The following is a 26,098-nucleotide window of genomic DNA, read 5'->3' on the forward strand; positions in this document are numbered from 1 at the left end:
ATAGACCGAGCACTTAGCAGCGGTCCCAGCACATAGTAAATGCTCAGCAGAAATAATGACAATCACAACTTTGTCATTACTACATGTGGTACTTCACATAACCTTTTCAAGGCCCTATGGAGCAGGTGTCAGAGTATTCCCATTTTGCAGGTGAAGCTGAGGCTCAGAGAAGTGAAGACATTTTCTCAGAGTCACATAGTTAGGACACAGAGGAGCTAGGATTTGACTTTTTTTTTTTTAAGATTTTATTTATTCATTCATGAGAGACTCAGAGAGAGAGGCAGAGGGAGAAGCAGGCTCCATGCAGGGAGCCCAACGTGAGACTTGATCCCAGGACCCCAGGATCACACCCTGGGCTGAAGGCAGACACTCAACCACTGAGCCACCCAGGTGACCCTAGGATTTGACATCTTAACTCACTGGCTCTTCCCCATTTTAGAGATGGAGAAACTGAGGTTGAGAGAAGTTAAGCCGCTTGCCTAAGATCACACAGCTGGGTGCATGGCACAGCCAGGATTCAAACCCAGGTTGGCTTCAAGCTAAAACCTGATTGGGAAAAAAATAAATAAATAAATAAAACCTGATTGGATTTTGTGTTCTGCGCTTCTTGGCCTAGCTTGCCCATCACTCAGGCCCCCAGGCTCTGGAGGGAATGGGGTTCTGACCTTCTGACCTGGGCCAACCCCAAGGGCTGTCACACCCTGGACACTGGCCCCAGAAATGCAGCCCTACCGGTCTGGGCAGTGTGAGCCCTGGCAGGGCCCTGCAAGGTGGGGTGGGAGGAAGTAAGGTTGGGTGTTTAGGGGAGGACCGGAGTTTTGGGGTAGGGTTGGGCAGCCTGTCCTGCGGGGATCCCAGGCCTGGCAAGGCCTGTCTGGTCCCACCCAGCTCCACTCTCTGCCCTGACAGCGTGACCTCCTCACTGGGAGGCCCTTACGGCCTGGCTGACAGGCCCAGGGCCGGGCTTAAAATGAGGTGTCCAGAGAGAGGGAGCAGGTTGTCCTGGAAAGCTCTCCAGAGTTCACGGTGAGCCCCGGATCTGCCAGATGGACTGATTGGCTAGTAGCCGGGTCAGAGTGGGTAAGGTCAGAGTGGGTAAGGTCTAAGAGGCCCCCTGCAGAGCTGAGGGTTAACCCCTCAGTGGTTGGGTCCTGGGGGAAGGGCCAGGGCTGCTGGGGGCACCAGGGCCTCAGAGTGGCCGCTGTTCAACCACTGTCAGGAGCCGACCGAGTATTTTGACAACAGACTCAGCTGTTGCAGGTACACGCCAGCATCTGGAGGGAGCTGGCAGGAGGGTCATCTGAGTGGCAGCTCTCCGGGAGGGCAGCAGGGTGGGGCTGCCTGGCAGGCAGTGGGGAGATGGCCAGGATGGGGCAGCCCGCCAGGGGCCCCCAGTGGGTAGGGGCCCGAGGCACATTCTTGGGGGATGACTTGGCAGGCAGAGTGAGTGACTCACCATGGACACCCCCACCCCCACCCCCGCCGCCGGGGTCCAGCCTCCTCTCTGGCCCCAGGGGTGATGTGGGGAGCTCACCAGGCCCCCAGCCCAGGACTGTGTGTGAGTCAGCCCATCTGGGCTGGAGAGCCAGCATGATTTTTCCATCCCTTGCATTGTTCTGCAAGAAAAGTAAATACGTGTTACAAAACACAGGGTGAAGCTGGGCCAGTCCCCTCCTGTCCCCTTGAGGAGTGGGGAGGAGAGGGGCCTCCATCCAGGTGCTGGGCACATATTGTGGCACCCTGGGTCTTCCCCATCTTACGGATGGGGAAACCAAGATCCCAAAAGGCTAAGCCACGCCCTCAAGGGCACACAGGTGGGTTTGTGGCAGAGCCAGGATTCAAAGCCAGGTTGGCTTCAAGCTACAGCCTGTGGGCTCTTTCCAGGTGGGCTTAGACCAGGGCCCGAGCATGTGCTTCATCTGTCTTTTCTCAGCGGGGCTCCTCAGGGTGGCTTCAGCAATGTGGCCGGGGGTGGGGGGACAGCAGGTGTTTGTGATCGTGCAGATTCCTGGGCCCTTCTCCACCCACCCAACCAGGGGACTCTAGAATCTGCATTTTTAAGTGCTCCTCGGGCGGGGTATGAGGTCCACAGTTGGAGACAGGAGATGGCTGTCCACAGGATGGGAGGAGGAGGCGCCGTGGTAGGGAGCAGGCCGCTGGTCCCACACACCCCTCTCTCTGGGGCTAGGGGAATGCTGCCCTTCTTGTTTCAAACTGGTTCACAGGAACACCCCAAGCCAGTGAGTGAGTGAGTGAGCACCTCTCCAGCTGCTTGTGGAAACAATGACAGCAAACAAGGAGGGTGTGGGTGACCCTTCAGAAGGTGGTGGCCTCCCGGGACTCAGCAGCCGGGCCCAGGCTGCAGAGGGGACAGCGTTCAGGGACTGCGGGTGGCCTGGTTGCCAGGGAACTGGGTGGCCCTGCAGGTGCCATCTCTGTGGGTTTAACCATCAAGCAAACCCCAGGAAAGCAAACACCCTCCCCCGAAACCCCACCCCCAGTCGGCAGGAGGATGAGTCACTTGGCATAAGAGGGCTCCACGGAACCAAACAAATCCCATCTGCCCAGAAGAGGATGCACAGGGCCAGGACACAGCTCCCACCCCATCCGGCCTGCCCACAGACGAGTGTTGTGCACACGTGTGTACACATGTGCTCGCACACAGAGCCGCACCAGCTTCAAGTTCAGCTTTTAGAGAATGGAGGGGGAAGGGATGGTGAAGCACAGCCCAGATTCCTCCCTGAATCTGCTAATTCTCCCCAGCTGAGTCAGCAGGAGGCGGGGAGGGTGGAGGTGGGTGGGGGTCCAAGCGCAGTGCTGGAGCAGGCTAACCCAGGAACCAGCCCCACTGGGCACTGGGCCACTCAGGGCCTCAGTGCCCTGCCCTGGAATATGAGATGAGAGAGCTTTGCCCCAGGTGGGGAGGGCTGGCCTGCTTCACGCAGTGGGGGTCCTTGGGGAGAACCAATCAGCTGAGGCATGTTCGGCACATGCCATATTGCCTGGCACAGAGCCTGTCCTCAATAAACGAGAAGTGGCATTAATATCATCAGTGTCATGACTTGTTATCAACAGCCAAGCTGCAAGCAGGCTAACCTGGAGGTTCCTAGCCTGGTCTTCCCAAAGCCAATCATCACTCTTTTTTCTTTTCTCTTTTCTTTTCTTTTCTTTTCTTTTCTTTTCTTTTCTTTTCTTTTCTTTTCTTTTCTTTTCTTTTCTTTTCTTTTTTTTCTTTTCTTTTCTTTCTTTTCTTTTCTTCTTTTCTTTTCTTTCTTTTCTTTTCTTTTCCTTTCTTTCTTTCTCTCTTTTTTTTTTTAGATTTTATGTATTTATTCATGAGAGACACAGAGAGAGAGGCAGAGACACAGGCAGAGGGAGAAGCAGGCTCCCTGTGGGGAGCCAAATGGGGAACTCGATCCCAGGACCCAGGATCAGGCCCTGGGCTGAAGGCAGACACTCAACCACTGAACCACCCAGGTGCCCCTTTTTTCTTTTTATTTAGTTATTGATTTGAGAGAGAGAGAGGGAGAGAGAGAGAGAGAGAACAGGGGAGGGGCAGAGGAAGAAGGAGAGAATTCCAAGCAGACTCCACACTGAATGCAGAGCCTTCCATGGGGCTCGATCCTGTGACCCATGAGATCACGACCTGAGCCGAAACCGAGAGCCAGATGCTCAACTGACTGAGCCATCAGGCACCCCCAACCATCACCTTTCTAAGAGGCATGGGGAAAGCAGATTTGGAAATAGTGAGACGTCTACAGTTTTGACACAATTTGGAGTTCCTGTGACTGTTTGCACCCCTCAGCCCCACAAGCATCAAGCCCCCAGCTACAAATGTACCCCCTCCCATTTATTGAGTCCTCACTAACGGCTGGGGGCATGCTAAGCACTTAACACATGGGGGGCTCACCCTCCAAGGTTGATGCTATGGTTGTGTGCCCATTTCACAGATGAGGACAACTGAGGCTGAGAGAGGCAAGATGACTTCCCACGATCACACAGGGAGGAGGGACCAAGCGAGGATTCCAACCCGGGTCTCTCAGGCTGCTCCTCCCCATCTTTGGAGCCCTGATAAGGTTCTTCTTCCCAGAGTCATCCAGGTGTGCTTTGTAGTTGTAACTCTGTCTCAGTTCTTAGACCATCAGTAGAGCAGCTTCCTGCTTCGGCATAGGTTCTTCTATGCCCTGCCCAAGCTTTGAGTCTTTCATAAACTTTACCCACCAGTATTTCCCAGTCCAGTAAGAAGGTCTGACCTTCTGAGATATGGGCATAAAGCCCGGATTGGGGGGAGCAGAGGAGAGAGGGCAGCAGGGGAAGCTCTGGAAAGAGGGAAGGCCAGACTTGGGTCATTTAAAGATTTTATTTATTTATTTGAGAGAGGAGAGAGAGAGAGCACAAGCAGGGGAAGCAGCAGCAGGAGAGGGAGGCAGGCTCCCTGCTGAGCAGGGACCCCCCTCCCCCCCGACACGGGGCTCCATCCCAGGACCCTGAGATCATGACCTGAGCAGAAAGAAGACACTTAACTGACTGAGCCACCCAGCTGCCCCAAACGTGGGTCATTTTTAAACAAGTTTTAAAAAAAGCAACTGAACAGGCAATTCAACCACATATAAAAAAATCAAGAGATTTTTAAAAATAAAAATATAAAAAATAAAATACAAGTACTGTAAAAGGGTATACAACGAGAATTCATATTTCTCTCTTGTCCCTGCTGAGGGGCCTCATAGCTAACAGGTTCTTGTGGATCCTCCCAGAAGCTTTCTGTGCATTATACACGTGTATATTCTCTCCCTTGCACTTTGCTTTTGGTGTCTGACCACGTGTGTCCACATCTGCCCCTCATTCTCTTCCAGCTGCATGGTCTCCTGGTGTGGACCCACCACGGGTTATTTAACTACTCTCTCCCCATGGCCATCAGGGGGTCTCCAGGGCTGTCTCCATAGCAACCATCCTGTCACCAACATCCCCTAAAGCATCCCATCCCCCCTTAGCTCCCATGTGAGAGCCCCCCTGAAGCGATAGGTAATAGAGGGGAATCAGGAAAGGGTTTCCAGGCAGAGTTGCCACATGCCCAGGAGGGATCAACAGGGTCTCCTCCTGAGCCCCTGGCTATGACCCGCTTGGGCTGCGGGGAGGGGGGTGTGGGTGGGTAAGCTCTGTGCTGCGTTCAGGTTCTGCAGGCCCCGGGTTCCCTCCCCCGCTCCCACTGGAAAACCTGACACCTGTTCACCAGTGCCAGCTGGCTGGATCTGAGTCCTTTGGTGCCTTCCAGGTCCCATCCCTTGAGAAAAAAGCAACTTTGCTGAATTTATTTTTCCTCCTTTTCTTATAATTGTAGCGGAACCAGGCAGCCAAAGCTGGGAGAATGTTAGTGTCTGATGATCCAGTGGATGAAGGAACCCACTGGAAGCAACAGGCCCTCCCCAAGAAAGATGCACATATGGACACACACATTTTGAAAGAAGCTATGAGGGCAGCCGGGTGGCTCAGCGGTTTAGTGCCGCCTTCAGCCCAGGGCCTGGTCCTGGAGACCTGGGATCAAGTCCCATGTCTGGCTTCCTGCATGGAGCCTGCTTCTCCCTCTGCCTGCTTCTCCTCTCTGCCTTTCTCTCTGTGTCTCTCACGAATAAATAAATAAAATCTTAAAAAAAAAAAAAAAAAAGAAAGAAATAAGCTATGAAGAGTCACAAACCCCCATAAGCCCGCCCGTTGACACCTCATTAAGGTTGTCCTAGAGTCTCTGTAACACTGATACTGAAGTCCTTTGGTGGCAGAGACCAGGGATAGTGTAAAGGGCACTGTTTCTCAGATGCTCTGGGGTCTAGGGGCAGTAAAAGCCTTTGGGAATCAACTTCCATGCCAATGTCCTTATTTTATAAATAAAAACATCTCGGGCAGGAACTGGCCTGAGGACTAGGATCCCCTGCCTGCCTCCCCGGCAGACCTCATTGCTCCTCCTTTCCAGCTGGGCTCACACCCCAGCCCCACGGCCCTCTCAGGTAGCACCGAGCCTTGCCAGCGGCCAGGCCCCCTCGGGCTCACTGCCAGACTCCGTTCACTGTCCCTTTTCAACTGGCACGCAGCTAGCCCGGGTGCACGGCGGCACACAATTTAACCTGGGCATTTGCTAGCAGTATTCTGTAACGTCGTTAATTTTGAACCAGAATCCAGCCACTTTTATGACCAGCCATGAAGTATTTCTATCCTGCGGGGGCCTGGAGTTATCAAAGGGTTTTTTTGTCTACCCCAGATGGCCGCACTTCCTGCACATTCGAGCCAGGCGCTTGTGTGTGAATTCTCAACCCTCAGAGGGCAGCCCCGGTGGCTCAGCGGTTTAGCGCTGCCTTGGGCTCAAGGCCTGATCCTGGAGACCCGGGATCCAGTCCCACGTCGGGCTCCCTGCCTGGAGCCTGCTTCTCCCTCTGCCTCTCTCTGTCTCTCTGTGTCTCTCATGAATAAATAAATATCTTTAAAAAGGGTTAGGGGGATGCCTGGGTGGCTTAGTGGTTAAGCCCCTGCTTTCGGCCCAGGGTGTGCCCACATGGGGCTCCCTGCATGGAGCCTGCGTCTCCCTCTGCCTGTGTCTCTGCTTCTCTCTCCCTCTCTGTGTCTCTCATGAATAAATAAATATTTTTTAAAAAGGATTAGAACTCCTTTCTAATCCTTTGGGCTGTGGGCAGTTGTTATCAGTGTTTGCCAAGTAAGGAAACCGAGGCAGGGGGCGGTAAGAAGTCTTGCCAGGTGTCGGCTGACCCTCTGTGGTGGCGGAGGTGGGGGGATCCGAATCAGGCAGGCGGGCTGCGCGGTCTCTTTGCTGGATTGCGACCCCCGTGGAGTTCAGGCTGCCCCCCCCCCGTGCCCCCCCCCACCAGTCTCCGCCACACGTGCACGGGTCCCGCGCGGGAGGGAGACGCGGGGGGCGGCGGCGAGCTGGACGGGGTTCCTCCTGCAGGGGGCGCGCGGGGCCCGGGGCCAGGTGTGCCGAGGGGCCTCGGCGGTGCGGGCCCGCGAGGTGGGCGGCGTCCCCTGGGCCCCGGCTGGGCGCTCCCCCGCTGCGCCCCAGGGGCCTGGAAGCCCCGCCCGGCCGGTGGCCCCGCCCCGAGAAGGTAAGCGCCACCTTCTCCGGAGCCGCCCCGGGAGCTGCGGACCTCGGGCGCCCCGCCCCCCGCGAGTAGGCACCGCGCCGCGGCCGCGGCTCCGCACTAGGGGCCCGCGCGCCGCCCGCTCACCTGCGCCGCCCCCGGTGCCCCGGTGCTCCCGGCGCCGCTCCCGCCAGCGCCACCATGAACTCGCTCTTCAGGAAGAGAAACAAAGGCAAATACAGCCCCACGGTGCAGACGCGGAGGTGAGGGGCGCGGGCGGGGGGACCCGAGCCCCGGCTGGGTCCCCTGCACGGCGCACGACCGAGCTGCAAGGAGGGGACCTCCGCTTCCCGGGGCCGCCCGGCGCCGGGGCTCTCCTGGGCCGGAGCCCGCCGGGGCGGGGGCAGCGGGCGCGGGAGGACGACCCCCGAGGCAGGGGCGCCCGGCCCGGGGGCTCAGGGCGGGAGGGAAGCGGGGCGGAGCGCGCGCAGGTGCTCCCGGCTCGCTGGGGCCGCGCCGCGCGGGGGTCCCCGTGCCACCTGCGGCCCCCGGTAGCTGCCGCACTGCCTTCCGGAGCTCCGCCAGGAACAACCCGCGGGTGTGTGGGGTCGGGGGGGGGCGCCCCTGTTCCCGCGCCGGGGTTTGCGCGGGGCCCGGGCGTCCTCGGAGCTCCGCGCTGCAGGACTTGCCAGGGCTGCGCCCCACCCCCGGCCCGGCCCGGCAGCTGGCCGCGTCTCCGCCGCAGGTTCCCAGGCGGCCTGGGAAGGCGATGACATGTCTCGATGTGTTTGCGTTCACTCGGCGGCGGCCCACGTCCTTTTGATAAGCCTAATGTATTCACTTAATAACCGGTTCAGGGAAGCCTCCTGCAGATGCTGAGATTGAGGGAAGGGGCCGGACTTTGAGTCTCGCAGATATGAGGTGGGGGCTCCTGGCTAGGGAGGGTGCACTTTACCAAGCTTCATTCAGGTGGGAGACTCAGCAAACTGCACTGCCCACCTGCTTGGGAGCATCCACCCTAACGTGGCCTCACGGTGGTCCTCACTCCTGTCCAGGCGCAGAAGAAGGTGAGAAGACCCTGGCCAGGGCTTCCAGCATTCTCCTGTGGTCCAGCCCAGGGAGACCTCTCAGACAGGTGCAGGCAGGCCTGGGCACTCCATTACTGTGAGTTCCAGCTTTTTCCAGAAACTGCACCACCCTGTGGTTTCAGGGTCCCCATCTCCCCTTTGGGCTGTTCGAAGCTCAGAGGCATTTATTTTCCCCCTCTAGAGTCCCCCACTCCCCCAGCCTCCCCAGGCTTTCACAACCCCAGAGATTGGGCAGGGCCCTGCATGCTGCTCCTCTGTGGCTGAGTCCAGCTGGCTCTCAAACCTAGCTGGGGTCCCGTCCAGTCCCGGAGCTGTTCCCTGGAGCATTGCACAATCACACACTCTGTGCCAGCCACGGAGGGCTGTTCTGTTCTCTCCCCACCAAGACTCGGGCCCCTCCAGTCCTTTACACATGCACACACCCACACACCAGGAGATGGGCCAGGCCTCACCCTGCCCTCTGCCTCCCCCATCCCTCCAGACCCCAATCCCTCCAGCTCTCTGTCCTGTCCCTCTAATAGAAGGTTGGATCTAACAAGGTGGTGATGAGCTCATATGAGCTGGGAGGATCTTAGCTTTCCCAGTAGAGGATAGGAAGGAAGGAATTCCCATCCTTTACAGCTGTGTGGACTCCAAGGGCCCGGGCGGCAAAGGAGTCAGGGTCCTCCGCTTCTCTCTCCCCCTTCCCCCTCCCTGCACAGTTCTGGCCCAAAGCAGCCACCCTCTGTCCTTGGCTGACAGCCATTGATTCCAGATATCAGCTTTGAGGTTTCTTTCTCCAGGAAGACTTCCCAATTCTCTCCCCGGGATGGGATGAGATGCTCTTCCCTTGGGCTCCATGGCCTGGCACAGGCACAGCCCTGAATAGGGCCTAGGTGCTTCCCTACCTGATCTCCCCAGACCAGTGTGTCCCTCCACGTCTGCCCCTCAGTGGGGACAAGTTCATAGCCTGGGTTGTGGGCTGGGGGACAGCTTCTTGCTCCATTCTCCCAGCAAGAACCTTTTGAGTGTTACCTGGTGCCTAGCACTGTCCTTCTAGCTCTACGATGTGGTCACTGGTCATGGAGACACTGACCCTTGAGAGTTGCTTTTTCATCCTGAGTTTCTTGGGGGCCTCCTTTGTCTAAGGGAGGGTGGGGTTGCCAAGCAAGACACAGCATGGCAAGGTGGGTGGGAGCTCCGGCCCGGAGAGCAGAATGTTTCCCTTCTGATCCTAGCTTTGCCACTGCTGCTGTAGGCAAGTCAGGGGCCTCTCCCAGGTCAGCTCCCTCATCTGCAAAGTAGGGACGGTGCAAATCTATCTTCTCCATGGGGTCTTGGTGGGGAGCAAATAAATGTGACAGTGGACAGAATGCCCTTAGCATGCAGAAAGTACCCAGATGGAGGGGCAGCATCACTGCCTTCAGCTGAGGGGCCCCAGGACCCAGAAGCCAGGCAGCCACAGAAGAGCCCTCTGTGGAGAAAACTGCCCCTCCCTGTTTGTCAACCTTTTAGCATCTGAAACTGAGGAGGGCCAGGACCTGGTGAACCCCGCTGCTCCTGTCACCCTGGTTCCTAATAACAGGTGTGGGAGCTGATGTTCACACCTGAGCTAATGACAGGGTCAGGCTGATGGTGCAGGTCACTGCAGCTGAGGTTGGGCATCCAGCTCAGCAGGGAAGGTCTGTCCTGAACCACCGCTGAGACTGCAGCCCCTACCAGTTGCCCCTTCCTGATTATGCAGCCTGGGGCGAGCTGCTTGGCCTCTGAGCTGGTGTTTTCGCCTGCGTAGAAAGGGCATAAGCATAGTTCCTGCCGGATGATATTGTTGGCATGAAAATTGAAATAACACAGGGAAAGAGTTCAGAGTTCTAGGAGGCCTCGATCTACGGTGGCTGCAGTGGTTAGAACTATTGAAGAAATGCAGAGAAGTCACTCACCACGCACCTGGGATTGGATTGGATGCCGATGGACAGGCTGTGCACTGTATACCTCCAGGGCTGCCATTCCCGGGGGAGGGGGTGGAGGAGACATTGACTACCTCCTTGTACTTGATGGATTTATGCTTAATTACTAGTGGTTACAGGACTGTGTCCTGGCTGTAGGACATAGAGCTGGATGGACGAGGTCTCTAGCCCGATGGCTCAGGTGCCATTGTCAGGGGACTGGTCTGCAGTAAGAGCTGTCAGGGTTACGGTGGAGACCTAGGAGGTCAGGCTGGACTTCCTGGGGAAGTATCCGACCTGTCCTGGGGAGGAGTGGAATGGTTAAAATCCAGCTCTGGGGTTGGACTGAATCCTGCCTCCGTTTGATTTTGGCAAAGAAATCTGACCTCACTGAGCCTCAGCTTCCTTATCTGTAAAATGGGACTAATTTTGCCTTTCCACCCAGACCTGGGTCCCAGTAAGCACCCAGCAGCCTGGCCTCACCTCTCAACCTCACCTCGATTGCATCCTGCAAGAATCACCTCGCCTTAACAGCACCTCCCTGTGTGAGTGGCAGGGTCCCAAGGCTTTAAGAGCTGGGGAAGGGCTGCGTGGCCTCCTGGAAGCAAGCTGGGGTACCCTGAGCCTCTTGGTGGTTAAGAGCCCAGAGTCTGGTGTCAGCCAGGTGTGAGTTCAAGCCCTCGCTTTGCCCCTCCGGACTGTGTGACCTTGGGCAGGTCACTTAACATCTCTGAGTCTTAGATTCTTCATCTGTGAAGTGGGAGTGATGAGAGCACCTGTGAGGTTGCTGGGTGTGCAGCCCCAGACCTGGTTCACAGTGAGTGCTCGGTAAACCATAGCAGCCAGGACGAGTAGTCACACACTAGTAAGGGTAAGGCGAGTGCTAAGCCCCAAGCCGACCAGATAGCTGGTCTCCTCTTCCCTCGGTGGGCCAGGAGGCCAGCTGACTCTCATCCATCACCTCGGCATCCAGGTGGCCCTCCCACAAGCAGACCCAGGGAGACGCACCTGCACCCAGGGATCGGTCGGTGACAGCTGGAAAGCCTGAACAGTCTAGGAAGGCCTCTGTCTGCAAGGCCCACCTCCAGCCATATGGGTGACTTGTACTGGAGTCGTCCCCGAGGTCGTTTCTCCAGCACCTACTGTGTGCCCGGCATGGCCATAGGTGCTAGAGTGTCTCATCCTGACGCAGTGCCAAACCTGGCCTTGGTGTCTCATTTCACAGACGGTAACACTAAGGCCGAGAGTAAAGGCATTCACCTCAGGCTCATAGCTCACAGGTGGTCGATCCTGGGGGCCCAGGAGCCCCTGGGAAGGGCAACTAGGTCTTCCCACCCACACCTGGGTCTCCTCTCCAGGGACTGCCCCAGGCCAGATGGTGGAGTCACTGGCTTTTGTATTCCCTGACTCCGCCCCAGCAACCCTGTCTGCTTCCCCTCTCTCTGGCTTTGCCCTCACTTGCCCAGCCCTTCTCTTGGCAGAGGGAAGGAGACCTGATAAATTAGATTCAGAACAGAACAGCACAGAACCTTTAGAATGGCTCCTAATGGTGGCGTTTCGAGCATTGTCAGGGGCAAGCATCTGGGGACAGGAAGTTTTGGGGGAGAGGCTTAGTCCAATTCATACCATTTAGCCAATGCCCTAAGGAGGGTAAGGGGCACCCAGAGGGCCCTGGCCACCGAGGCGGGGGATGGGGGTGGGGGTGGGGGTGGGGAGCTGCCTTTAAGAGCATTTCCAAGGCTCCTTGTCAAGAGGGGAGGACCTGTGCTTCCCAGCTCCCTTCTGCTCCAGCCTGCCAGTTCCAGCCTGTCTCTGGAGGGGGAAGAGGGAAATGGCCTCTGGTCTTTGTTCTCCTGCTTTAGGTGGCCCTTCTGTGTTTAAAACCCTTTGGAGGATCCCTGGGTGGCTCAGCAGTTTAGTGCCTGACTTCAGCCCAGGGCATGGTCCTGGGGTCCCCGGATGGAGTCCCACATCAGGCTCCCTGCATGGAGCCTGCTTCTCCCTCTGCCTGTGTCTCTGCCTCTCCCTGTCTCTCATGAATGAATAAACAAAATCTTAAAAAAAAAAAAAGAATAAACCCCCTTGGGCCTAGGGTGGGAGGCCTCTGGTGCCCCAGGTGGAGCCAGCCCTGCGTTTCCCTCCACTTAGCCCTGCCTGCTGAGCTGGCTGCCCAGGCCCTCTTGCCTGCATACTTGCAGTAGCCTCTTCACAGTTCTTGCTTCCACCCCGACACCTTAGTCCCTTCTCCCTTTACAGCCAGGGAGCTCTTTGTAAAATGCAGATCTGCTCCTGTCCCTGCTGCTTAACCCTGTGCCAGGGTTGCCTCTGCTCTCAGGCCCTGGTTGCTGCAGCCCTGCACACAGGAATGTGTGCCCCCTACCCTGTCCTTTCCACACTGCATCCAGGCACATGGCCTTCGTCCACACTCTTTCTCCTGCCTGGAATGCTCTTCCCATCCCTCTTGGCTCATTTCTCCTCCTCTTTCTTGGTTGGTCTCTGTTCCTTAGGGAAGCCCTCCCTAACCTCTCGTCTTGTCCATCTCCTTGGTCCTTAGCTCAGCAGCCATTTGACTCTGGCCCATTGGCCAAGTGGGAATGGATGTCTGTCTCCCCCCTAGAGACTGGCTGGTGTAGCTCACGTGCTGAACAAATGAATGAATGAGTGAGGGTGATCCGTGGGGGCCTGCTAGGATTCTCTCCCTCCTTAAACCTCTCACAGAGCACACACGGGTGTGTGCACACGCACGCATTCCGCATTCCGACCAAGAAGGTGGGGGTGGGACAGAATGTGAGCACCTGAACAGAGAGTGCCGATGACCCCTGACCCCACCCAGCCACCTTCTTCTGTGTGCTCAGTAAACAGGCGGTGATAATGCAGGGTGATGAGTGCTGAGACAGTGGAGGCAGAGGGGCCCTGACTCAGCCCGAGGGCTTCTGGAGGACCAGCAGGAGGTGGGTGGATCAAGGGAGCACCGAGGGGGATGAGGCGGAGTAGGTGTGCAGCCATGTGCATAACATAAGCCTGAAAAGTCATCAGCGAACAAAGCCAATGAAGGATACGTAGAGTATGTTTATGCACATTTTAAAAAACATTCATTCAAAGCAACATAATGTTTCAGGATGCAGACATAGGTATGTAGTGAAAACATGAAACAGGCTTGGGAGGAAACCAGCAGCTCCAAAATTACCCTGCCCCAGAGGAGGGGGCTGCGGGGATAATGAGTGATAACGTTATATTTCTTTGTAAACAAAAATTAAAGCAAATATAGCAACATGGGAACATCAGCTAAGTCTTGGTGATAGGATTCTTTTCTGTACTTTTCTGCGTGCTTGAGCTAGATCATGAGTTTTCAGGTCTTTTAAAGTGAGGAGTGGGGTGGACAAGGAGAGCGGACAGCAGGAACAGTGTGGGCTGGAGCCTGGAAGGGAGCCTGGAGTCCTCTGTGTCTCAGAGTCCAGTCAGTAGTGGGAGAAAGAGGAGGTGAGCCCGGGAGGACCGGTCCTGAGGCCAGAGGAACAAGAATGGAAGACAAGCAGGATGGTGCTGGATTGGGAGACACAATTGGGAAGTCTCAGGAAGGTGGCAGGGGTACTGGGAAGGGTATAAATGTGTGAGAGGCTCAAGGCTGAGTCCTGGCGTGGGGCAGCTGCCAATGATTATGTTGTATTTCTTAGATAACACTACCCTGACCTCTCTTCCAGGTGAGGCTCAGAGTTTTGGTAGCCTGCCCGAGACTCGGAGCTGCCCTAACATGGGCATTCTGAGCTACGAGCAGGCAGGCTGGCCACCAAGTGTCCCAGCTGGCCACCTGGCCCACCTGCCCTGGGTAGAGTGTTTCTCAGGTCTTACAAATGAGCTGCACACCCAGCTGCTCCCTGGCTCGCTGCTCAGCCTGCTGCCTGCTGACCCCGAAAGGCTGCATGGCTGCAGAGAAACAGTCATGTGTGGAATTTCTTGCTGCTCCAGTGGCCTGGGCTCGGATTTCAGACTCATAGCTTTTATAGTTTTCACTTCTCCGTCCTGGGCATGGGGACATATTGGTTCCAACTGAAAGTTGGGGGAAGGTTCTAGGTTTGTGCCAGGAACTGAGAGGGCTCAGTCCTGCTGCTCCAGATAAGGAGCTTGACTCTTCCCAAGTATAAAATGGGCAACCCAAGCTCTCATGTCACTGAGGGGGACACCGAGGCCCAGGGGCAGGTTCTGCGGGCATGGTGGGTAGAGTAGAAAGAGCCTGAATTTGGGAGCCGCAGACTTGCCCTTCAGGCCCAGCTGTGCTGCGTGTGAGCTATGCCCCTGTCCCCTGTGCTGCCGGCCACATTCCCGCCCCTCTCTCGGCTTGATGAAGGCAGGGACTTTGCATGTCGTGCAGTCACTCCATTCCCCCAAGAACGGTGCCAACCACATAGGAACGCTCAGTAAACAGTGGTGGAAGGTCTGTTTTGAATCTGTGGAACAGGAGGAGTGGAAGCTTGTGGAGGTCTGGAGACAATGTGTATAAAACACCAGGCACGTATGGAGATTGTGCTTAATAAATGGAGACTGGCACTCCTGGTCTTGAAGCCAGGATGACGTCTTGACCCTTAAGGGCACCAAGACTGGCTGCAGCCCTATTTAAACCTTACAAAAATCTTCAGGACTAGCACTGATGTTACCCAAGGCAGCTTGAACTTCTGTGTGGGGGGTAATGAGAGCCGGAAAGCACACGCCTGACACGGGCCTGGAGGTAGGGTGGCTTTGCTGGGCGGAAACAGATTAGGCCGGGAAACGGAGCTGTAGTTACTAAGCCAGCAATCTTCTCTGTTTAGGATATACTTCCTCAGGATTAATAGCTGGGTGTGGAGGATTTTACTGTCTAATTACCATGGAAGTTTCTAGTAAGGAGAGTATCAGTCAATTGACCAATCAATCTGGTATTTACTGGATGCTTCCTGTATACTGCTTTCTTATAAGACTTTCTTCCTGTAGAGATCTGGAGATTCTTCCTCAGTCTGCTCCCTGTAATCCTGTGATGCATTACTGTGGTTCGTTTCTGGATTCCCAACCCTGGCTACACATTAGAATCATCTGGGGAGCTTTAAAAGAAATGTCCAGGCTCTGTCGCAGGCTGATTAAGTCAGAATATCTGGGGTGTGGCCCACACTTCAGTCTTTGGATGTGTACCCAGAAGTGTGAACCCCACGTTCACACTGATTACTTTGATCTGTCTTGTTCTTGAGGTACGTGCAGCTTGCTTTCCCTTTTCAATAGCAGCTGCCTGGTCTGTTGTGCTATATTCACTTATTCTCAACTTTCCTGTATCATTCTGTTTCAGGTATGTGTCTTATAAAATGGCACAGAGCTGGCTTTTGTTTTGTATTTGTATTCTCAGCTGAGAGTCTTAGCTTTCAACAGGAGAGTTGAACTCATTTACGTTTATTGTAATGACTGATGTGTTTGGACCTACCCCTGCCATGGTAATTTGTAATTCCTATTTATCATGTTTCCTTTGACTTTTTTCCTGCATTTTATTGGATCAAGCTATATTTTTACAGTTAGGTTAGGATATAAAGTCTAAATAGGACACAGTGGATGAAAATATACTGACCCAGGCAATCTGGATCTTTGCAGTTATAGTCTTCAGGGTGTTTTTCTTCATCCCGCTTATTAGGTTGTAAGCCCTTGGACTTATCTGTCTTGGGGGGGGCGGGTATGTGTGTGTGGTGTGGGCAGTGCCCTTAATTCCAGGCCTTGCATAGGTTTGGAGTTCAACATGTGAACTCCGATTTCAGAGGTAGGTAATGAAGAAGGGCCTGTCCCCAAGGCCTGTAAGAGGGGCAGAGAGATGATAAGGAATTGGGGGCGGGGGTGAAAGTTTATTTGGCAGTGATTGACTATCTAGAAAACTGGCTAGGGTGACAGCAGTCACCAGTCTGGATGCTTACTAGTCCAATGGCCCCAGGCAAGTTGCCCTTCTTCCCTAGGCTCAGTCTGTTCACTGGGAGCAATAATAGTACCAACCTCGAGGGGTTGTTATGAGGATCAAAGTGGAAACATGTGTCAGGTACTGGGGCAGGGTAGAGCCCCGGGAGATGTTCCCTCTGTGCTGATTCTTTCTCCCAAAAGGCCTCCTCAGAGGGACAGATTGGGATCCCCTCATGATGGCATCTTAGGAGAATATCTGAGTCAGTCACCACCACTATGACTCAACCACTGGGATTAATTGTACCAAGTCGGATGCCAATGAGATGTAAATCACTGGGCCTCCCCTGAGTGGTGAACGCCTTGCTGCTTCGTCCTGTCTCCCTGATGTCTCCCTGTCATTTCATGGATTGGTACTGGTCACCCTTGTTCTGAGAAGGTGGCTCTGGAGCCTGTTCAAATCCTGGCACCACCACTTCCCAGCTGTGTGACCTTGGGTGGGTTTCTCATCCCTTCCAAGCTGCAGTTATCTTCATCTGGAAAATGGGGGGATAGGAATTGTGGCCATCCTATCAAATGTCTGCTCAGTTCCATAGCTATTTGTTGAGCCCCAAGCCTATGCAAGGCCTGGAATTAAGGACAATGAAGGGCTCCCTAAAAGATGACTGTCCTGGGGCGCCTGGGTGGCTCAGTCCGTTGAACGTCCAACTCTTGGTTTCGGCTCAGGTCATGATCTTGTGGTCGTGAGATCGATGAGATTGATGAGATCAAGCCCCGTGTCGGGCTGTATCCTCAGTGCAGAGTCTACTTCAGATTTTCTCTCCCTCTCCCTCTTGTTTACTCTTTCTCTCTCTTTCAAATTAATGAATAAAATCTGAAAAGAAAAAGATGAGTACATCCTTACTTGTCCAAAAGTTTATGGCCTAACAGGCAGGATTAAGAAAAGTCCCCAGTGGGGGCACCTGGCTGGCTCATTCGGTGGAGTACAAGACTCTTGATCTTGGGGTTGTGAGTTCGAGCCCCACGATGGGTGTAGAGATTACTTGAAAATAAAATCTTTAAAAAAGAGAAGGGCCTAGGGACACCTGGGTGACTCAGCGGCTGAGCATCTGCCTTCAGCTCAGGGCATGATCCTGGGGTCTGGGATCGAGTCCTACATCAGGCTCCTTACAGGGAGCCTGCTTCTCCGTCTGCCTATGTCTCTGCCTCTCTCTCTCTCTGTGTGTGTCTCTCATGAATAAATAAATAAGATCTTAAAAAAAAAAAAAAAAAGAGACAGAGAGAGAGAATTGCCAATGACTGTAAGGGTGCCTTTCTCCCAGGACGCCAAGATTTCAGTGGGTCTTGTGAAGGGACCAAGTGGGTGATTGGCACCTAGCAGGTGCTTCGTGTTTAGCCATCATTTTCTGAGTGCCTACTATGTGTGCCTTCGCGTCAGAGGCAGGACAGATGTCTGGGAGGGACAAAATGGGGGCCAAGGGACAACTAGCATCAGAGATAAGCCTCTGGATTATCTGGATGTCTGGATGTCTCCAAGGAGCTGCTTATGCCCTGGCTGGCCCTAGAGGCAGGCAGGACCCAGAAGGGGATGACCCTGGCCAGCAGGCAGCTGGGCCTCTGCTGTGGGCTCTGGGAAGGGTGAGGCTGGTTCTGGGGAGAGGTGAGCACTCCTATGCATTCCAGACATTCCAAAAATGATGGCTCCTGCCCACCCTTCCCCTGCTCCTGTGCACACCCACTGAAACAGAATTAACCCCAAAAGGGAGGGACAGTAGACGTGACCAAGAGGGAACATGGGGACTGACTCAGGCCTGGAAGGCAAGGTGGTCCTGGCTGAGGAGGGAAGGCGGTTCCTACTAGACGTGCCCTGTGCCCGCCGCTTCCTGTCTCTACACACAGAGAAAGCTGAGTTGTGATGGATGGGGGACAGAGCGGTTCTGGGAAGACTTATGGCAGGGCTGCAGCACCCCTCTGGGGTGTGATCTCTTCCCCAGAGTGGCAGGTCACGAAAGAGGCCAGGGCAGGAAAGAGGCTGTTCTCCTCGCCTAAGGGGAGGGATGGCTGGGAGCAAGCCAGATGCCCCTGGCTCTGCCCTGTGGCCTGTGGGCAAGGATGCTCCAGCTCCAGGGGCATGGGAAGGGGCCCCGGGTGTGGTTTACCTGGCACTCTATCCCCAGGCTCCATACTCTGCTGGGTGCAGCTGGGAGCTCTGGATTGTTTTGAAGTCAAGGAGCCAGGAATCTGTAGACCTGACCTGGCCTTGGGGCAGGTGTCTGGACAACCTGTGTAGGTCTGGTAAGAGGGTGACAGAGAGCACAGGGATGATCATTTACTGAGTGTCCCTACGTACCAGGCTCTGAGCAGCACCCCTAGGTGCTCTGTGCATCTATGGCAGAACTGATGGGCTGAGAGCAAAGTGGCCAGAAGCCACAGAATCACCTAGAACTGCACCGTAATACTTGGGAGCCACTAGCCACATGAGCTGAGATGGGCTTCGAGTGAAAACTACATGCCAGGCTTTGGAAGGCATAAGATGAACAAGGAATGCAAAATAGCGCATTAATAATGTTCTGTCGACTACCTGTCAGAATAATTTCTTAGATATATTAAGTCAAACCACAAATTGTATAAAAATTAAGTTCACCTGTTTCTTTGGACTTTTCTTTAAAAAAATTTTAAAAAAATTTTTTTAAAGATTTATTTATTTATTCATGAGCGACAGAGTCACGCCTGGAAAAGGATGTTACAGGGCCCGTCATCCCACAAAACTGGCTTAGCACCCTCTTTTTTTTTTTTAAGATTTTATTTACTTATTCATGAGAGACACAAAGAGAGAGAGAGGGAGGCAGAGACACAGGCAGAGGGAGAAGCAGGCTCCATGCAGAGAGCCCGATGCGGGACTCGATCCCGGGCCCCCAGGATCACGCCCTGGGCCAAAGGCAGGCGCTAAACTGCTGAGCCACCCAGGAGTCCCCTCTTGACTTTTCTCATGCTGGAAAAATTTAACTACAAACATGGCTGTCGCAGCCTCTTTCTATTGGGCAGCGGTGACCTTAAACGCAAAGTAGGACAGTAGGAACCTGGGGACGTTTGCCGCTTGTTAGATGTGTCTTTCTGTTTGCCGCTCCGCAGTAGACACCATAACCCTATTTATGGCTGAGGAAATTAAGGTAGGCAGGAGAAATAGCACGTTTGGTTACACCAGACATGGGCGCAGCTCACTGCCTTGTTGCTGGGATGAGGATTGTGCTGGGCGCTGTGGACGTGGCAGTGAACCAGATAGACCAAGGCCCAGCAGTCCTGAGCCTCTGTGACGTGACTGCCACATCCAAGGTACTTTATAAGGATTATCTCCTTGAATTGTGTCAGCTCTCTGGGGTGGGGCAGATTCTTATCTCCGTTTCACACACGAGAAAATAGGCAGGGAAAGGCTAAGGAGCCCACCCAGGGCAGAGCAACACCAGAGTCTATGTCTTTCTCTGTGCCAGGATGACTCAGTTTCCTTCCCTGCACGCAGGATAGAGAGGAAAATGGGTCAACTCGTTCCGCATGACTTGGGCACGGAGAGCTGAAGGCAGCAAGGGAGGCTCTCACTGCCAGGTGGAGGGTTGGCCATTCATGGAGTCCTTGGAGGGCCTAGGTCTCTCCTGGAGGTAGGAGGCCGGGAAGCCGGCCCTTCTGGTGGCTGCTGAGCTTGGGACAGAGATAGACAAACTGAGTGGATCAGTTGGGCATGTGGTCAGTAAACCAAGTCTTAGCCAGGGTGGTCCTAGAGGTGATCTACAAACAGAGACACCGCCCCACCTCACCCCAACCCAGAAGTCACAGCCAGTGCAAAGGCCCTGAGGCAGAAAGGGCTGGGCACAGGGTTGAGATCTGGAGGTCCTGTGGGCCATGGGCAGGAGTATGAGCTCTCTTCTCAGAGCATTGGGGAGCTCTGGCAAGTTCCAGGCTGGACAGTGATAAGATCAGGTGCACTGTTGAAATGTGCTGCAGCTGGCCTGGGCAGCAAGGGTCTGGGCCCAGGCAGATGGTTGGGGGTGGCTGTTGCATTGGTCCAGGTGAGACGTAGCAACCCCGAGCAGGCTGAGACCACAGGGCAAAGGAGGGTAGAGCCAACAGGTCTGTTCCCAGTGGAACGAGGGAAGGGAAAGGCCGGGATCTGGGCGGTTCTGGGTTCTGCTTGAACAACCAGGTAGACGGGCCCTCCCTGCCCTCCCCTTCCGTGGTTTCCCTCCCACAGACAGGAGACGGTGCTCAGGGCGCCAGAACGCCTGTGCTGGAAGCCTTACCCTTCGAATCCCACAGCTGATTCTAAGCTCAAACCCAAGGCGGTGCAGTGGGACCGAGCCTGGGATCCGCATCTTCCCAGTGGCCTCACTGCCCAGGTGTGCACCCAGCCTCTCCCTGCAGGGATCGGAGGAGACCTTTCCAAATACTGAAGTTACCTGGGAATTTCCCATGCCCGGGCGAGGCGATGTCCGAAAGGAGGAGCCACAGCATGTCTTGGCTCCCATGAGGATTAGTGTGAATGGCACGGTGGCCTGGGGTCTTTAATTTTTAATTTTTTCATTTTTTTTTTTAGCTCCCCGGTGCCAGTGCAATCTGCCTTCGGGCTTTTGTCACCCCCTGGACAGAGACCCCATGTGGCAGCAGAGAGCCTAGGCTCTCCATGTGGCAGTGCCCTCTCATTCAACCCTGGCAGAGCCCCGTGGCATGCATAACGGGATGCACCCCCCCCCCCCCCCCCGTGATGGACAGGGAAACTGAGGCTCAGAGAGGCTGAGCAATTCACAGCTTGGGAAGGACTGAGTCAGGATTCCCCTCCAGGCCAGCTGCCTTCCGTCTGGGTGCTTGAGCACCGGGTCATACCGCCCCTCCAGCCGCGAGGAAGAGCAAGAAGCACCTGCACAAAATAAAGCAGGAAGGACTGGGCAGCAGGATGGGGGGGTGAGGGTCCCCTGAGATGCCTCTGTTCTTTTCCTGCCCATCTATTCCCTCCGTGGTCTAGATGACCCGGGTTCCACCTCCGTCCCCACTTCTCTGGACAGCGCCCGCGTTGCTGCTGAGCTCCTGGGTTTGAGCGGCCACCAGCAGAGCAGGTTGGGCTATGGTTATTGAGTTTCCACCTCCTGGTGACAGAACCGGGTACCTGATGCCGTTTAGAGCTCTCAGGCTCCCTCCCTGCAGTGTCCGTGCTCTGACTACATCCTGGGGACACAATGAGGCGCCTGTTCCAGGCTGGTGCCTGCAGGCTCAAACCCAAAAGGCCTTGTTTGTCCCTCAGGGTGTCCTCACACCCAACCCAGGGCTCTGCGGAGATGCCAGGCAGCCCTCTGGCCGGGCTGCACCCCATTTTCCCCAACTAGCGCCAGGAAGTCTCATGTCAACGGGGCTCTTCATCCTACTGAGGACAGGGACCCTGGCCCTCCTGGGTCCGTGCCAGACCTCGGCTTCCTCAGCCCAGGAGAAGAAAATGAGGGCTGGTTCTCTGGAGAAATGGGCCCAAATCTGCCTGGGACCCCCCCCCCCCATCTGGCTTGTGCACCCTGCACAGCAGCAGCCCGGCTGGGTGGGGTGGGGCCGAGGGAGCCGTGGTGGGGACAGGTGAGTCCTGCATCCCACCAGCTTCTACTAGGTGGGGTCTTAGGTCACGGCACCCCACCTCCTCTTGCCTGTCCACAGCTAGGTGTCCTGGATGCCATTCCCATCACCAAGACGTCCCGTAGGGGGTTGCTGGAAAGCCCAGACAACTGGAAGGAAACTTTTCTTTAAAAACTAAACTATAGGGGCACATGAGTGGCTCAGTGGTTGAGCATCTACTTTTGGCTTAGGTTGTGATCCCTGAGGATCGAGTCCTGCATCGGGCTCCCTGACGGAGCCTGCTTCTCCCTCTGCCTGTGTCTCTCTGTGTGTCTGTATGTCTCATGAATGAATAAATAAAATCTTTAAACAAAAATTAAACTATAAATTTGTTTCCAATTCTTCAGTCTCCCCCTAATGTCCTTTCTCTGTCCCACAACCCCATGTCGCACTCCGTGGTCACATCTTCTTAGACTCCTCCAGGCTGACAGTTCCTCAGTCTTGTCTTTCATGATCTTGACACTTTTTTATTTTTATTTTTAGATTTTATTTATTTATTCATGAGACACAGAGAGAGACACAGACAGAGGGAGAAGCAGGCTCCCTGCTGGGGAGCCCAACGCGGGACTTGATCCCAGGAACCCGGGATCATGCCCTGAGCCGACAGCAGGCGCTTCACCCACTAAGCCACCCAGGGGTCCCAGACCTTGACACCTTCGAAGAGGGCTGGTCAGGTGTTCTGTAGGCCGTCCCTCGGTTTGGGCTTGTCTGCTGGCTGCCAGCCCTGAGATGGAGGTCATACATTGAGAAGGGCTCCTTGGAGGCAATCAGGTGTCCCCCCCTGGTACCGGGTGTCAGGTGTCCCACTGTGTTGATGTGTCTTCCCCCTGGGGATGTTAACCTTCTGTCCTCTCCATCAAGAACTTACTGATTTTCAGGAGAAACCTATTTTACAGAACCAAATGCAAGCCGGAGTCCACAGGCAGAGCCCATGCACAGCGGAGCAACGTAAGGGCTCAGGTGCCTTGTGACTGGCACGCCTGTGGGGGCGGGGGGTGTAAAAGTGCCATAAATACGTGTTGTGTGCATGAGTGCTCATCCTCACCATCTGTGCTGAGTGATTCGAGGTCCCTCGCTGAACGGTACTTCTTGACTGTCTCCTGTCTCCTGTCAGGCACTGGTTTTCTGCCCTGAACCTCCAGCTCAGTCCCTGAACCCCAGGGTGGTCTCTGAAACTCAATTCAAATGTTTCCAGGAGGGCCTGACTTTCCTTCCACCCCCCTCACTTAACTACATGGGATGGACAATTCCCATTTTATAGATGGTAAAAGGGAGGTTCAGAAACAAGAGGCTCACACCGATGGCAGGTGCGGTCAGGATTTGAACCCCGTCTGACTGCAGGCACCAGCTGCCTCCTCTGTGACCTTGGGTGGATGCCTTTGCTTCTGAGGGCCTCAGTTGGCTCATCCGTGTAATGAGCAGGTGGGGCTGGATGACTTCCAAGCCACCCTCTGGAACCAAAGGCCACTGCCCAGAGAACCTGTGTCTGTGTTAAACTTGAGTAAGTAGAGGAGGGCTGGGTGTGTCTCTCTACCAGCATGTCGCTCAGCCCTGCCTCCCTCTCCAGGGTGGGGGCACCTTGGCTTTCCCGGCTCTGCTGGTGATCGTTGCCTCCGGGGTGGACAGGACTGGACGGGGGTGGTGGGGAAAGGTGGTATCTTGGTCTCCATCAGTCGGGTTCATGCCCTGTCTGGCTGCCCCAGTGGGTCTTATTAGTGAGATGAAAAGCTGGACTGGCCAGGCCAGTTCCCAGCCGTTTTGGGATCTGCGCCCCCTCCCTCAGGTTCCTGACTTGCCCACATTCCTGCACTCCTGCACACCTGGCCAGAATGCAGGGTCCTGTGGGACGCCTCATTCGGGACCCCAAACCCAAAAGGAAAAAAAGTGTGCTAGGACTGTGGCCCGGAGGCCTGGATTAGAACCCCAGTTGTTGTTTTCTGGCAGTGGGAATTGTGGTCAACTCATTAAATCACTCAGTGCCTCAGTTTCCCCATCTGTAAAACTGGAAAACAGTGCAACTTCAGCAGTTGTAGGATTAAAGGAGTTAATCTTTTTTTTTTTTTTAATGTATTTATTCATGAGAGGCACAGAAAGAGAGGCAGAGACACAGGCAGAGGGAGAAGCAGGCTCCATGCAGGGAGCCCGATGTGGGACTCGATCCCGGGTCCCCAGGATCACGCCCTGAATCAAAGGCAGATGCTCAACCACTGAGCCACCCAGGCGCCCCTAAAGATGCTAATCTATATGTATGTGACTTGCTTAGCACTGGTGGGCACATGCTCAACTCTGTGCGTGTTAACTAGTATCTTCTAGGCAGCTGGGCGCCTGGAGCTGGTCTAGCCTCCTGGAAAATAGATACAAGGCAGGAAGAAGGCTCAAGGGGGTGGGGGAGGAAGAGACAAGCCCCATCACCTAGAAATGGCTCTTGCCAATTTTGAGGATATCAGCTTTTTTTTTTTTTTAATATTTTATTTATTTATTCATGAGAGACACACAGAGAGAGGCAGAGACACAGGCAGAGGGAGAAGCAGGCTCCATGGAGGGAGCCTGATGTGGGACTCGATGCCGGGACTCCAGGATTACGCCCTGGGCCGAAGGCAGGCTCTAAATCGCTGAGCCACCCAGGGATCCCCTATATTTACCTTTTCGAGGAGCTTCCAGACGGTTTTTACAGTTCCCACCAGCTAGCTAGGAGTGAAGGTTCTGATTTCTCCATAGCCTTGTCACCAAATCGTTATGGCCTGTCTTTTTGATTATCACCATCCTAGTGGGTGAGACGTGGCATCCCATTGTGGTCTAGGGCACTTGGCAGTCCATGCCTAGGATGTGCTGGGAGCCCTGCAGGATCGTCAACATGGGGTTGTTAGTGGCATGGACTTGAGGGCCTACCTCGGTTGGAATTCTGGCTCTAACATTTAATTGTTGTGTGACTTTGGGCAAGTTACTGAAGCTCTCTGGTCCTCGATTTCCACATCTGTAAAGTGGGGGCAATAGCATGATTACCCACTGGGCCGACACCTACCTCACAGGCTTGTAATGAAGATTAAGAAATGAGTGGAAAGGTTGGCATGTGGAAAGTAAATACAAGCTCATACTATTCTGGTGATGGTGCTTGTTGCTGTATGTTTGCTTGTGATTTTTCCAGCACCCCTGTGAGCAGCTGTGAGCCTAGTATTTGATGAAGTGGCCTCTAGAACAAGACTGCGTGAGCAGAGTCCTGGCGCCCCATCCACACGGTGTATGACACAGGGTGAACACCATGACATCTCTGAGCCCTGGTTTCCTATAAATTATCTGTTAAGGGGCACACAGACCTCCCCCAGGGCTTAGGAAGAGGATGCTTCTATGGCAGGGCCTATAAAACATATCTGATGTCTGATGAAGCATGTGCAGGAAACGTCAATATTTCCATGATACCTCGGTGGTCATCCTTGTCAACAAATGGAGAAACTGAGGCACCTCGAGGCTAAGGTGCTTGCCTGAGATGGTCCAAGCAGGAAATGGCTCAGCTGGACTTGGAACCCATGTGTCTCTGGCCAGAAGAGTTCTCTCTCATGGAACCCTCCTTTGTTCTCTGCCAGGAGCTCCAGGTTCCCGGACTGGCTGTCTCCCCTGCTCCTTGGTCCCCTTTCTGGTGCTGGCCTTTGGCTGGAATAATGGGCCAGCCAAGGTGGGGACCAGAAGACGCTTTCCTCACTGCTCCAGCCAGTGAAGGGGGGCTGGTTTGGGCCCCGCATCATAGGGTGGGCCTGGGCTGAGCTGGGGGCCCCCACCTCAGCTACACTGCAGGCTCCCGATGATGCTCCAGCAGTCATGGGTTAAATATCTGGTTTGAGACTCGCCGCATCTGCGTGCAGCAGGCCAGGCTGAGCGGCAGTGGTTTGGTGGAGGGGAGGGGCCGGGAAGGAAGCGCTCCCATTCTCCATGTGGTCTGACCTGCCGGGGGTGGGGGGAGTGGGGGGTGGGGGCCGTGGGCTGTGGGCGCAGTCCATGCCCTGGCAGCCCAGCCTTCACCCTTCCTTCCTCGGATCCTCCACACACAATCCCTTCCTCTGAGCCTTCCCTGCGTCTCTCCAGCTTTCTGCACTGCAGGACTGCTCAGAGCCTCTACTGGCTCATGGACTTCTCGAGAGTCCAGGTGTTCCGAGCTGCCTTGACCGGCAAAGCCTTCATTCTGGGAGTGACTTACAGGACTGGGGTTCCTGGGACCCCACTTTGGGAAAAGCTGTCTCCTTGACTGACTGGGCAGAGAGTATAGTTTGGGTCTTGTTCCTTTCCCCCGCCCCCACCCCCCCACCCCCCCAGCTTCTGCACAGCCAGGCCTGGCACAGAGCAGGCTCTCAGGGTTTGAGATGTGGATGGCCAGACTCACGGGTTCTGTTTGCCGTGCTGTTTCTGCCCCCAGCTCCCCCCACCCCCATACCAGCAGGACCTGCTGTGCTGGACCTCAAACTCTGCAGGG

General features: G+C 55.0%; 1 protein-coding gene across 2 annotated transcripts in view; it reads left to right on the forward strand.

The window, feature by feature from the left end:
• The first annotated feature begins 7,192 nt into the window (after positions 1 to 7,192).
• Positions 7,193 to 26,098, forward strand: part of PPL (periplakin) — a 44,255-nt gene continuing 25,349 nt past the window's right edge. For both annotated transcript variants that reach the window (XM_038540474.1, XM_038540475.1), the window contains exon 1: positions 7,193 to 7,345. In XM_038540474.1, coding sequence (XP_038396402.1) covers positions 7,284 to 7,345 — 62 coding nt within the window. In that variant the 5' untranslated portion in view covers positions 7,193 to 7,283. The remainder of the gene's footprint in view (positions 7,346 to 26,098) is intronic.

The sequence above is a fragment of the Canis lupus genome, chromosome 6 (genome assembly GCF_011100685.1).
Source record: "Canis lupus familiaris isolate Mischka breed German Shepherd chromosome 6, alternate assembly UU_Cfam_GSD_1.0, whole genome shotgun sequence".
NCBI classification, from domain to species: domain Eukaryota; kingdom Metazoa; phylum Chordata; class Mammalia; order Carnivora; family Canidae; genus Canis; species Canis lupus.